At 45.4% G+C, this 14,325-nt stretch overlaps 1 protein-coding gene across 1 annotated transcript in view; it reads left to right on the plus strand.

Annotated features, from left to right (window-relative positions):
- The window catches only part of LOC144179269 (uncharacterized), a 110,970-nt gene that overhangs the window by 71,663 nt on the left and 24,982 nt on the right, over window positions 1-14,325 (plus strand). The window contains exon 2 of the mRNA XM_077707560.1: window positions 757-1,122. Within this exon, the coding sequence (XP_077563686.1) occupies window positions 757-1,122 (366 nt within the window). The remainder of the gene's footprint in view (window positions 1-756; window positions 1,123-14,325) is intronic.

The raw sequence follows: 14,325 nt of genomic DNA on the forward strand, positions 1-14,325 counted from the left end.
AACGTACGAATTTACGGGAACATGATGCGATATCATCGCCATATAAATTGCACGGAGTAGAACGCAGTCTGTCAAGGAGGTCGTAAATGCGCCAAAAAAAAAGTCGGGGGCAGAAAATTAGGCATCAGGGCAGCCATTTCTTCGTTGTTTTAATTTCCCACTGAGTACTGTTCGTACAGAAAATACATATTCCCACATGCAAGAATAGTGGAGATATTATCAAACGAAGTGCTAATAATTGCAGGTGCAAATCTACAGCTGGGCCACTTTGCACCTTCCGTTTGTTGTAGTCAGTTTTGCGCCTTCTATTATCTCGAACCATTATGCAGTTGTCCACCTTTATTATTTTGGCCACAATGTGCGGTTTCTGATGAAAACTACACTTCAAATAAACCTTTGTGTAAGAATCGGGGAAGAAACCGTGAAACTTTTCAGATTATAGAGAACGCTTTCGCTGTTTAATTACTGCAGCCACCTTTGAATGCCGTTATTGATGGCGTACAAAGCTACAGAAAACAATAGATGTCCTAGGCCACTGAGAGATTCCAGTGCTGGGATTGCTGGCATTAAGTTGGCGAGTAAGAATGTGGAAATGGCACCGTTCGGGTCAAACAAGGGGCGCAAGTTCTGACAAACCTTTTTTCCAATGTGCGTGCTCACTGTCAGCTTTGGGCAAGTTACTATATTGTGTCACCACATATTGTGTAAATTTTATCCTTTCGCATACTGACTCTGCCTGCTCCCTTGTGTTTGCAGGTGCCTGGTGCGTGGCCATCTGGAAGTTATCGGTCCCCCGTTGGGTGCAGAACGGTACAGAGGAGCCCATACTGCTTGACTGCGAGTACGTGTACAACGAGCACGACGTCCGACTCGTGGTCAAGTGGTTCTTTAACGACCTTCTCGAGCCAGTCTACCAGTGGATACCTGAACTGAACGCGCGACAGACGAGTGGCATCCTGACGGGCCGTCTCGACGACTCGTTCACTGTCGGCGGGCCCAGGGACTCCCAGTACCGGGCGCTCCGTATCATTCGACCCACCACCGAGCTCAGTGGGCGGTACACGTGCGTTGTATCGTCTATGGCTGGACAGGACTCACGGGAGCAATCCATGATGGTGTACGGTGAGTGTACGATACCAGGAGGGTTTTAAAATATCTCTGAGTTCAGTACGCACGTGTTTTCCTACGACTTGTGCATTTGTGACCTGGGACCAACACAGGTAGAAGGACGACCTGACAAATCCCAGCAATTATCATTGTGAGCTTGCGAAAAATGGTGTGATAGCCTAAAACTACCTATAATGGCGGACGCAGTCAGATAGATCATTGCCAAAATTGCGGCTAGGAGATGTGAATCAACACAGGACAGAAACTACGGGAAAGCAGATTTACTTCATCTTTATGAGGAAGTACATTCTCCCAACCCTGTTCTGCTGTGGGCGGGGATGTCTCGAAAAAATGCAAACGTGCCGATCGACTAAAGCCCACGATGCTACATTCAAACACACTCATCCACGAATACGTATTTAATTACGTGGGCTCTTCTTTGGGGGAATTTCGCGGGGGAGATCCAGGATTTTCCTGGGCGGAAATCAAAGCGACTTTTGTGCGGCGTCCACAAGCGTAGCGGACTATTCTAATTTGGAGCGGTAAACGCTTCGCTGGATCGGTTTAGGACGTCTGAGCGTTGCCGACGCATGCGCAGTTGAGCGTACCCGGACGGCAATGAGTGGCACATTTGGTACCTGGCATCTCGGGCTAAAAATAATGGGTTTCCCTTGCCGGGCCGAGGGAGGAGCTGCTTGCCAACCGGTTAAATGGAGACTGATGCCGCGAAGCTGGGTAACGGATTTACTTTCTGAAGCATAGCGTTTACTTCGTCTTAGTTTGTAGACCCACAGAGATATATAAGTTCTGCTCCCTTCGAGTTCACTGGAATGAAAATGCACTGTTATCTGTACAATTCCCTATAAAGTCGCTTGCCCTAAAATATGCAGGAAGCTCACACCAACGCGTAAGACCTGAAAGGGATGAAGCCGTGCGCAACATTTACGACAATCAAGACGGTTTCCGCGATTTCAGCCGATTTGCTTCTACTTCGCTGCCGCAATGACCTTCACTCCATCTTTGTTGTCATAACGACGAAGAAGAAGCAAATCGGCTGCAATCGTGGATGATGCGAAGAAGAGGTCTTCTTTCCCGAAATCACAACCGGAACGCGCATGACGTGTCTCTCGTTCTGAGCAATTGGGGCGGTTGTTTTTAACAGGAAAGGGTTTTGTTCCGGCTACAAGAAGATTTCGGCGACGTTATATCTGTCAGTGAAGTGACGCCGAAGCAAGCGGCCTATAAAGGGTGCACCCCTGCACACAGGGTCTTCTAGCGGGGAACCAACATGCAGAACCAAAGATTACGTTATACAGAGGGTTGTCCGTTGTCGGGTTTTATATTTTAACACGAAAGTGTTTTATGGCGTGATACCCCGAGATTTCCCTTACGTCATATCCGTCACCGAAATGCCGTCAGTACACCTTTGCCGAAGCGACCCGCCAGCAGAACGTTGCTCACCAACCACACCCAAAAGACAGCCACCGACCCACAAATTACGATCACCTGCAGATTTCACTTAACATCTCACTTTTGTGTTTTACTGATTGCTATGAGGGAGGAATCAACCACAATTTTCTTTCGAAATAAGCCAGATCTAGAAACCAAAACTGCGTCAGTTAAAACTTCAGTGACAAGAAATACTCGGTAAATCTCCCCCATAAACTGGGTGGCAAGAAAATAGGTGAAACAACACCCTTCGAACGTGTACGCAGATCATAGTTCCTATAGACAATGCGCCAGATACTGCTGTTTTACGTATCAAAATGAGCCAAATTTATTTTCACAATGGGAGTTTGCTTTTTGCTTGACGGTTGAGACTGTTTCTTGAGTGTTTTCATATTTTTTTGTGTTTTGGACCTGGCTTATTATGAAGTCAGATAGCAATTAGGAGAGCGGCGAAATATTTGTCCCGAGATGTCAACGACGAAGTGTACGTAAGAAGGAGGTAAGGAAATGAAACTCAGAGATGTTAAACAATAATTCCATATCGTCTCTCCCGTCCCTACGGAGTAACGCATGTTATATTTATTGTTTTACTCCCGTATTTACCATTTGAGTAGTTAACTAAATAGCCGCCGCTTACAATCCCCGCTAAATTGCCCTCCCTCCCACCCCCTCTGAAAATACGAACCACTTCATTTAGATGGAGAAGATATGAGCAGCCTTCTTGTGGAGCGTTTTGGAGATTCACGGCACACCAATGAAGAGCTTGCTTACTTTGTGAGTGCCTATAAGCGTTCCCTAGAAAATTATCCTTGGGAAGAATTAGAAGAAAGCTGCTAATGTTGCCAAGAGGACTCACCTGCTCTCCATGTATGGTTATACTGTTGTTGAAGCTATTTTGCATATTTTAATGCCTTTTCTGTCAGAACTCAATTGCACTATACTTGAAAGTCAATTATAAAAAAAAGCTTTCATAAGAATGCCGCATCAAATTAAGCGCTTCAATTCAATATGACAAACGTGTTACCCTAATATTGGTCAACTTCACCGCATAATTTTTAACTACTTGTGGCCACAAACGTTTCCTAGCTGACATGTAAAATATGTCATATAATAGCTTTGACGGCGTTGCATTTAAGTCCGGTAAAAAACTTCCGCTTGTTTCTCAAATTCGCGTTAGGTGGATCTGGTTGTTTCGAAAAAAAGCGGTTCAAGCGTGGCCAGGATACGACGAACGCTGGAGTTCATTTGCAGCCAATGTTGGCCAGTCTCCCTAAGTCAGTATGCTTAGCTTAACGAACGTCTGCTCGAGACGCACGTGCACGAGCACTCCGCATTTTCTTGGCATTTTTAACTGCGAACACCAAACGCAAATGATTTTCTCAACAGCTTCGATGATAATTAAGAAACAAATTAACTGAATGTGTCCCGAAAGAACTAAGTTTAAGAATTGAATATGGCATGAGGAATCGGATATTTCAATATATTTCTCACGCCAGTCGTGGGCTGTAAAGGGGTCAAAACGTGCCACATGACCTGACATGCGTTTCCGTCTAACGCAGTAGTATAGTGGCAAAGTTTTGAACAAGAGAGGCCTTTCTTCTCTCGCGTGTACCGAATAACTTAACATTTTCCTGGCTTAAAATATACACAATTGTCTATAGTCTATAGAGTTAACACAGCAGACGCAGCTGTTCCAGTGAGCTCCTTCTGGGAGCCATGTCACCAAGAATGCTGGCAGTGTGGGGAAACTAGGAAAAGTTATCCAGGCGAACAGAACGCGAACTCCCGTTGGGCCACCGCATTCGTCAGTCTGCAATTTTATTTAGGAACCAGGACCACGCTCTGTAGTTGCGAGACACCTTGGAGAAAACCAGTCGAGACACCCCGGGGGCAACTACTTAAGGGTGACCGATTTTATACGTTTGTGGGAGTCTTCCAGAGACTATGGGTCCAAGGGTACGTGCGCTCTAGTAAACAAATCGTAGATTCCTCTTCCGCACTATAATTAGGCAGCGAGTTTTACTTCAAAAGCGTTTAACTGCCTGCGCGTTACCTGCAACGCCGGCTTCCTTCTATTCTCTCGGAATCGACGAAGCGAACGTTATCGTCTTTTTTTGAGCCATTACGTAGCAATTTTTTTAGTTTTCTCATCCAACCCTGTTTCATACGATGTTACACCGACCTTACACCGACAAGTCAACAAGTCTCACATCGACAAACCGGCTGAAATCGTCAACCACAAAACTTCATACAGGAGATGCTCGCCGCCCCGTGAACATTTATTATATACACTGTTATAAGGTTGCAAGTTTCTATGCAATCCAACTGCGGCCCTACAATCAAGAGCACTGCAACTTACACGATCACTGCTCTGAATAGAATGATTGCGCTAAAAAGGGACACGGACGGAATGAGGACAGACACACACAGCGCAAACTTCCAACTACTTTTAAATGCAGAGCATTTCTTAGCCTCGCCTGTTCCTGCGTCGGACGGTGTCAACAGTTCCGCGTCCGTAGCAGGTGCGCCTCTCCTTCCCTCCTCTTTCTCAACAGCAGCTGGCGCGCGCATGCGTAGTAGTCAGCCCGTTCGCTCCGTCGCGGTCTCGGCGTAACAGGTGCGTGATAGCAGCGCGGTGGGGCGTGGAAGGGCGCACGCTGCTTGCGCATGCGCGCTCTCCCCCCCGTACTGCTCTCCCTCTACTGCGCGCGCTGCAAATATAGCGGCTAGCGGTCGCTCGTGTTTCAGTCACTGCGTTGCTCCTTCCTTCCTTGGTTGACGCTCGTGCCCACGTTTACTCGTGTCTGCTACTCCAGCATCACGGAAGAAGCGATGGAAGCAACACTGCCTTCAATCAGTACTGAGGCCCCAATGCTCTGCATTTACTCGTGTTCCCCTCGCGGGAAGGCGCGGGAATTTTTATCGCCACTGTGTCAACTTTATACACTTTGCAAAGGACGATCGCGCATGCGCACGCAAAAAAAGGAGAGATTAAACGTTTGGTGATGCGGCGGCCAAGAAAACCAATTCTTTTTCGTTAAGAGCCAGCGAGGGCTTGCTAACACACTTATCACTGGCACTTATGACTCCTCAATAAAAAGTAGTTGGAAGTTTGCGCCGTGTGTGTCTGTCCTCACTCCGTCCGTGTCCCTTTTTAGCGCGATCATTTTATTCAACAATGGAGTACCAACGTGCCCAGGACGCTACGCTTATTAAGATCACTGCTCCTCGTGTTACCATCTAAGAGAAATGTAATGGCGAATAATTATGGGTGTTCCCTATCACACGGAACAGTTCTAGCATATGGTTACTGCGTAAAGCGCGCCTTATTAATGACTGGGCAGGAAGTCATTTTTTATGTGGACGTATGAAGATGTCTTCTTGAGAAACCGCTAAGAGTAACGCAAACCCAGCCGACAAGTGATGTTACGGCGATGAACCGCGTGCGCAACCGACAGTGAGAGAAGGCTCGCGTTCTTCTGCACCGCTTAGGAAACGACGGCGCCTCGCCACGCAAACACATTTTTATCGGGCAACGTGTTGAGTGGGTGATTCAACAGCTTGATAAATTGATGTTAATTGGGCACGGTTACCTTTTGTGTTCCCGAGTGCTGTGACAACCAATCATTCTGCACGTTCCAATAGAGAGGCAAGCTGCGCACTCTGGTGGCGTCTTCTCTGTGCCGCCGCTATTTTAGCTTCTCCGTCATCCAGGTGGTCTCGGCGGGTTGGAAGTTTGGAGGGTCCGTAGGCTGTCTTCTCGCACTTCCTTCTCGTCCCACAGCAGCCACATGACCGTTGCACTGCTCAGAGAGCCCACATCCCGCTGTTCTACAACGCAAACACAAAAATATAAGGTTTCCTGTGCTGGGAACCATACCTAAGAATGGCTTTCTCCAAATGCGCGTGCAGACTGATACATAATGTTTAATGCTTTATGTGCACGGTGAACCACCGATGGGTGTTCAAGTTTGTGTTGCGGTTTGTGCATCCTGGTGGGCAATATGTGCTAGAAATGGCGTGACACCACCATTTTATCTTTTATTAAGGCTATTTCACCGTCTGGAAATCGCAAATCTTCATTGTGGTCAAAGATACGTCCCTCCGAGGGTCGCGATCAGAAACACTGGCGTTCCCTGTTTGATCGCCAGCATAACAGCAGTTTCAAAGTATGCCGTCGGTACGAATGGAGAGGATATTTGTTTTCTTCTAAATGGGTAAGGGACTGCTGAGGGGATTTTCTGACACATCTGCATCTGCGAATAGATTTAAATCTGTAAACAGAAGTTTTTCACAAAGGCAAACGTTGCGGCCGATTCTGGCGTAATAGAGAATTTTGAACATTTGCCAATGCTTGGTCACATGTTCCTTAAGGTACATTTGCATTTGTGTTCCGCCCTGTATCATTTATGCTGTGAGCGGCGTTACGACACGCAACACAAAACCATCTGAGAGCCGAAATTACGCGTGCTTAGTAGGACCATAAACCAAATTTCGGAGATTTGCGCCGTGACATTGGTTTATGTATTACCTGAGTGCCATTACCAATCATAATTTCCGCGCCTAAAATAAGCAACTCGAAACAAATTATCCAGCTTGTGTTTGTCAGTTGAGATGTCGGTACGGAATTTGTCGAGTTGACATCCGCGTAACTGCGTAAACAATTCGTAAAGACTACATTCGGCGTTCTTTTAGTTTTTTTTTTTTTAAACCAAAGTCTCTAAAAGAACATGTAAACCCAAAATAGAAACTTAGAATTTCCGCACCGAGGTAAAAATGAACAAGTGTGCCAAGAGCAGTTGAGTGCATCTAACCATTTTTACATTTCATGTTTTTTGGGCATATGTTCATATATCGTGAATAAATTTTTAGCGAGAAAATCCAGGCAAAATATTTCACTTCCTGACGTATAGAGCGCCTGAAATTATTTCCGCATGCCGTAGTTAGTGTCAGAATTTCTCGATTGCGGGATAATCGATGGCATTCTAATAAAATAGCAACAAAATTCGCGCGTGACGCCAATTTTCAGTCGCAGGTGGCTGGTAATAATAACGGGGGTGGTGTGCCTGAGACATCCCAGCGCACGTCCATTCAAAAGTACTCTCAGCTTAAGGCTTAAATGATGTGCTCCATCTCCTGGTCCTATCCATTTGGGGCCCTTTTCTGAAAGCAGTGACAAGTCTTCTACACCATAGTATTCTTGTTGATACTGCTGCACTTGGCGAGACGCTTTTTGTCTTTGTAATTAAAATTTTCCGGTGGTTTCACTCATACAAAGGTTTTGACTGAACAAAAATATATGTATAAGGTGAGATGACTAACGCAACGCTGAATAATGAGTAATTAAGTTTGTGGCAGAAAACTGAACATTTGTAGTCTTAATTCTGTGTTCACTTGCTAGGTGAATGCCCAGTGTGTGATCCTACACGGCTACCTACAACTTTACTTTGAAGTTTGCCGCGACAAGACTAAATATGCGGCGACCTATGCTTGTTACTAATGTGCGGACTGTTATTGCCGACTGTTGTTATGGACTGCTACTAATGTGCTTTAGCACACAGCATGCAGTGTGTATCCCATCTATGTTTGGGGTGAACTGGGTCAGGAACATAATTATGTGTGAAAAGAAATCATGAAAACATTTCAACATAAGTTTGGCACTAAGAGTTTTCGATAATAAAGTTTGTATGAGGTTCCTTCCCATTTTGAATACGCATCGCCGCGTCCTTCTACCTGTATTTTGTGTTTCCCGCGCGATGTCACTGCACTAAGCGGTTATCAGTAATTTTATTATTACTTAACCGACGAGATATTTCCGTTGGTGCTCACCAGAGTGTCTTTTAAAAGTAAAATTTAACGAAAACCTAAGTCACAGCGGCTATTCCAAGGGCTTCCATCGACACGGCCGAGGAAGCTGTCATCGCTGTTGCTGCCACAACGGGCGAGGAATTTATGATTTTAATCGCTAACAACTTCCAGACCGCCCGCAGGAACTTCCTTAATGGCCGCATCTCCCAAAACAGTGAACATGCTGCGACAAGCAAAAAGATTGCTAGAACTTATATAATCTGGTCACCTGGCCACGAGTCCCTGGAAAGGAACGATGGGGCACACACTTCTGCCCGTTCTCATTCCTACCGGACCGTTTCCCCAGAAGGAGAACAGCTCCACAACCAAGGCCACCTCGAAGTCAGCGCCACTCCACACATACACCGAACTTTTAGTCAGCTACAAAGCCACCCACATCACTTCCCTTTCAAAGTGAAAACCCGAGGTAGGAAACACTTTCCAGCACCTAAAAACCAAATCATATCTCCTCAATACGCTATGTATCCCACCCAATACTCCGCCGCTTGTAACTTCTGCTATGTCGCTGACACCATATGCCACGTGACATTGGGGTGACAACGGACCCCTACTCTTACCTCTAATCCCAACCCTAACTATGAACACTGAATAGAGCAGCTGACCAGCTCCGAGCTATTGGATGAATGCCGACTGGCGGAGAGAGCGTGCACGGCCAGCCAGCACCATGTAATTAAGCACTAACGATGCCTCTCACGGAGTGGAGGCCATATGAACATCATCCAACTCTCGAATCAATAGAAAAGTTAAACCTTGAACACTGTTTTTTTTTTCTGGAATATTTCCTCCCTTTCATCGTGCCCCTCTCGTTCCCCAACAGGGCATTCATGCACCCTCTGATAAAGATATTTCTCCTCGCTCTTAATTCCTTCCCTTTTTAATCTGCGGCGTACGGAACCAGTGAAACAAAAATATGATTCCTCCCACAAGTAATTTTTATTTCCTACGAAGTACTAGGAGAGCTTATGTAACAATGTAACTATCTCGAAAGATATGTCAAGCTCATGAAGATATTTCTATAGGAATAGACAGGGGTTGCCATTTATTTCAAAGGTATATAAAAACATCATAGCTATTGTTGTTCCTAATTTACTAAAGCAATATCAAAATCATCGCGTTCATGAAAATACGCAGAAGTAGAGCAGGGATCGAAGATAACTAACACACATAACAGAATTATTATCTAAGCCATAAAAGCAAGGTGCTACGACTGGGCGAACGTCTCCAGGCGAACGCGGCAAACTTTTTAAAACATTGGTGGTGCTTGACCTGGCACGGGATAATTCACTGAGAAAGCCTGTGACTTTGTTAGCCAAATTCAATGGTCACGTATTTCACGTTCACTCTGAGTGCATGAAGTGTACCTTGGATTAGGGGTTAGTGACCGCATCGGGCATGTTCATGAAGTTCGCGCATTTTCGCAGGTTGCGAATCCCAGTGGGAGCGTGCACACCGCGTATAAGACATTACCTAAAGCGGACGAGTTTGTGCGGCCTTTCCTGTGGAGGGAGAGGCTTTATTTCTGAAGGATTCAAAACGCAGAAGCGCGCAATTATATAAACTGTGCGACACACATAAGACGTGCATGAGAGATAACCAACAATTCACCTTCCACCACCAAGAAAACGCAAATTGGAATTCGCTTGAGGCGCCATAAAGTGCCAAGTGGCAACTGCAGCGGTTTTGAAACTTGGTACCTGCGGGGTTCTGAATTGCCATGCCAGACTCTATAGGTTTCAAAACTAATGTGTTTTTGCGTGTGTCGCTGAAAATTTTGGTGAAACGACATCACTAATCGCACGGATGGACGATCACCGGCGAGCATGCGCGGTATGCGGTGGTGACGATGGTATGCATCATTGTGGAATAGCAACCCTTCACGACAGCGTGGTGCCGCTAGAGGAAATCTGCCCAACCTCCACAGGAAAGTCTTTGATGTCCTTAATATTAGTTGCATACAGCGCAAGGCCGAAAGAGCCTGAGGTGGACAGACACTGGTGTGTGCGATCTAATAAGCACAATCACATAGAAAATGCATTGCCCCATCGGTTAGCTTCCATATCTACGCGCAAGGTAGTCGCAGGAGTTACTCGTATGTCCCACTGCGAATTACCGCGAGATTTCGAAGGACGTTTCTGCGATACCAACCAACCTTCTACCCCCGGCTTCTACAGCACTAGCACCTTGGTTATTGTACTTTGAATCATCTAAAATTCTACGGAAGAAAAACTGGAAGCATTCTTTCTTTCTGCATTTTTATTCCTTCTGGAAGCATTCTTTCTCTCACATTTTTTCGCACTGACTACGTCATTTCTTGTTACACATAACGGCTGACTGCGGAACTTTAGAGCTGTCGTTGAGGTGGACAAAATTACAATGTAAGTCAAGTTTTATTTTGCAATAGGGGTAATCTTTTATGACTATTTAGTTCAATGTAGTGAAAAATGGGAGTAGGGTCTAGAAGAAGGGGAACTCGATGAAGGAACGAAAGAAGGAAATTCGAAACTAAAGAATCGACTCCGGAAGCGCAGGGCAGGGAAGGTGAAAGTCAACGCGAGAAACCTTCGTCCAGAGTGGACTAAATAGGCTGTTTATTGTGACGATGACGTGGCCACATTCTTGCTGCAAGAAACCTTTAAAGGAGCCATGAAGAGAAAATACAACTTGGTTTAATTCGAAAGAACTAGGATTCAGTATCTCACTCAGCTCCATTACAGCCCCAAAAGATGTTTTTTTAACGAAAAAAAAAGCAATTTAGTATTTAAAAATTTCAAATTTCGCGCCACAGTGACGTGTTATGAGCAAGAATGACGTCATACGGGCCAACAATAAAACATAATTTTCAGTGCGTTAACTGCACGTTAGCATTCAAGTGATGCGGTCAAATGGAACTGGAGGCCTCATTACAGACGTCCAGTCATGTGTCGTCGCGACAGGTGAGTTAGGCGGCCGCCAATCGCACAAACAAGGTTCCGTGACGTCATAGAAAAGTTGCGGGAAATTGGCTAGGGGGTCACGACTGCTTCACACGTTTTCTTTCATATCTCCGTTATTTGTTCGAAGATTGCGATGATATTGGTATCATTGTTATCGGGACTAAGCAGCCTTTCTAATAAACCCAACTTGTATTTTCTCTTCATGGCTCCTTTAAGGGAAGAGTCCCTGTGCAGGATGCGACAACCTAATCGACCGGGCGCCGGTAGTAGCTGTCTTCACGGATTCGATAAATGCAAATTGAAACACACTAGTTGGGGAGACATCCAGAGAATACTTGTGACGTAGAGTGGGATCGTGTATTCGACGATGTCGAAACGACCCACTCTGTCTGGGATGAAGAAAGGCCGAGGGTCGTTTCGAAAAGCTTTCACCGGCACATGCGCCAAGCATGTCCAGATTCTCAAATAGCACGGCGCCAGCAGAGCAAAAAAAACGGCAACCGTTTCTTGACGGAGGAGGGAAACGTTTGTGGAGAAAGACAGCATTCAGATGGGAGAATGAATTCAAGGTTCTCAGCCCTCAGCGAGTTTTCTCGATGCGCGAAATCGATGCGGCCATGCCGGCGTTGCAACTTCTCCTCGCGCCTAGCTCCGGATGGCTGAGAATCAATGACAAGACGAGGAGCAGCGCAGAGGGATCAAACGGAAGCAGACTGCTTCAGTCGTAGTGGCTGAGGCAGCGACTGAAATACAAGCCGAAAGGTTGCTATGTTTTCAGACATAAAGGTGAAGCAACAACAGAAACCCGCAACGCTAAAGGGAGACCGAAAGAAGTTTTTAGTGTGCAAACAAAAGAGCAACGATACATCGGTTGCTTAAGAATGCGTAGAAAAAGGAAGAGTAATGCAAGAATCTCTATAGGAGGAACGAATGATCTCCGACCAAGAGAACAAAACGCGACCAAGATATGTGCGCGTAGTGCTCTTTCAAAGTGGGGATATAGATATAAAGGTAGCGGGCCGAAGAAAGAAGGGAAAAAGAGAGGCATGAGGGCTCGGAAGGATACGCGAGAAAAAAGCGTTGAAAAGCGGGCATTCCAGAAGGCACGCAGCCAATGAAAGCTGAATTCCTACGAAGAGCGGGTCCCTTCTTTCGCCTGGCTGACCGGAGTTTCCGTGGTGGAATTCAAAATGCGGATCCGGCTGTAGAGCGTAAACTCCGGCGCGGGCGGACAATTGTTGAAACTGGCGGCTGTTTCCGCCCCTTCGCTTAGTTTATGGAGAACGTAAAAAGGTATTTCTTTTGTTCCGTCTCCTTTCTTATATTCGCCGCCTAGGTCACTAGAACGCTGAAGGCGTGCATTTTCGCACGCTTGTTGCTTATGAAAATGGCAACAAGTTTCCCCACTTTCCAGCATTTGCATAAGAAGCGTTGCTATGCAAATACGGTGACTTGGAGGAAAGTGTGGTTTGTGGCTATAGTTGTTTTTCTTGGCGGTAGGTGCGCGAGTTGATTTTTTCATACCACTTTTTAAATCAATTTTTGGCAAGCGCGTGTAGCGCCATATTGTTAGAAGTTACGACGAGTGACGAGGAAGTAGAACAACTTCTGTTTCCGTGTATTTCCAGCAACTTATGTGGACGCTCCGTCGCCCACTGGCAAATGCCACAGTGGGTGTGGTGAAAATAGTACCTCACGGGGCACCCCCGTTGAAGTGAACAGCTTAGCATTGTCTGCAACTAAGACAATCTATTTGTGGCGCTTCTCCAAATTTCTTGCCCCATCCTCCGACGGGGAAACACTCTTGTTTCTAATAAATTCATTTATTTATTTATTCCTTAATTGCACTGCCTTGTTTTGTTGCTAAAATTTGATGCCTTCCATATACTAATTTTTCAGAGTTTTCGAGGCAGCGACAAATTTATTTATTTATTTATTTATTTATTTATTTATTTATTTATTTATTTATTTATTTATTTTTATTTGTTTGTTTGTTTGTTTGTTTGTTTGTTTGTTTGTTTGTTGGTTTTTATTGTTGGGGTTAACGTGCCGACGCTACAAAGGCGATGAGGCGCGCCGTAGTGGAGCGCTCCGTATTAATTTTGACCAACTCGGGATCCTTAACGTGCGCCGAAAATCGAACGCATGGGCGTACCCGCTTTTCGCCTCCATCACCAGCCATTAAATCTTGCGAGGGCGACTAAAAGGCCTCGAAGACAACGTACAACATAGCTCATTTGAAAGATTGAGCTATTCTTAGTATGCTACAGTGTTGTTTAGCGTGGAACAATACTTTTATTGTGAATGAATTTGCATTCATGGACGTAGTTTGGAATATCGGCTTCCAAGGTATGTCAACGCACAGAACTGTCTATTAATTGCGTGTTGGAGAAGTTAAAATACAGGAATGAGCCTCATGACTGCACCAGCATGGGTGCAACACGACGGGAAGCGGGAGTCGTGGTACAAACGTTTAGCATAATAATCCCAGTACAGCATTTTAACGGTGTGATAGACTGGTAATGGACTACAGAAAATTTTGTAAGTCTTGAATTGTACGCATCACTGCATCTGTACGCGTTTGCGTCCTCATGTACGTTTTCTTCCCCCTTTTTTTGTTTGGCGTTCTGTGCTTCCTCGGCGCAAGTTGCTGAACTTTTTTACTCATCTTTATTTAGTGTTTTTTTCTTGAATTTCCTTATGTCATTGTTATTTAATTTTGTTTTCTGTGCAACTGTTGTTTTCCCAATCTCTCACATTCACCTCACTGCATTGAAATCAACCCCAAATAGCGCAGCAAGCACTGCCGCTAGCAGAGCTGACCTCTCCAGCCCACATTAAAGAGTTCTCTCTCTCTCTCTCTGTCCACGCTAACCATACATTTCTCGTCACGCATGTTAGCGTTGCACGAAAGAATAAGGGCACCTATATTTATGCGAACCCATTCCTCTAAGTGAAGGATCAACCA

The sequence above is a fragment of the Haemaphysalis longicornis genome, unplaced genomic scaffold, assembly GCF_048455015.1.
Source record: "Haemaphysalis longicornis isolate Haplotype H1 unplaced genomic scaffold, Haemaphysalis longicornis Haplotype H1 scaffold_4, whole genome shotgun sequence".
Classification (NCBI taxonomy): domain Eukaryota; kingdom Metazoa; phylum Arthropoda; class Arachnida; order Ixodida; family Ixodidae; genus Haemaphysalis; species Haemaphysalis longicornis.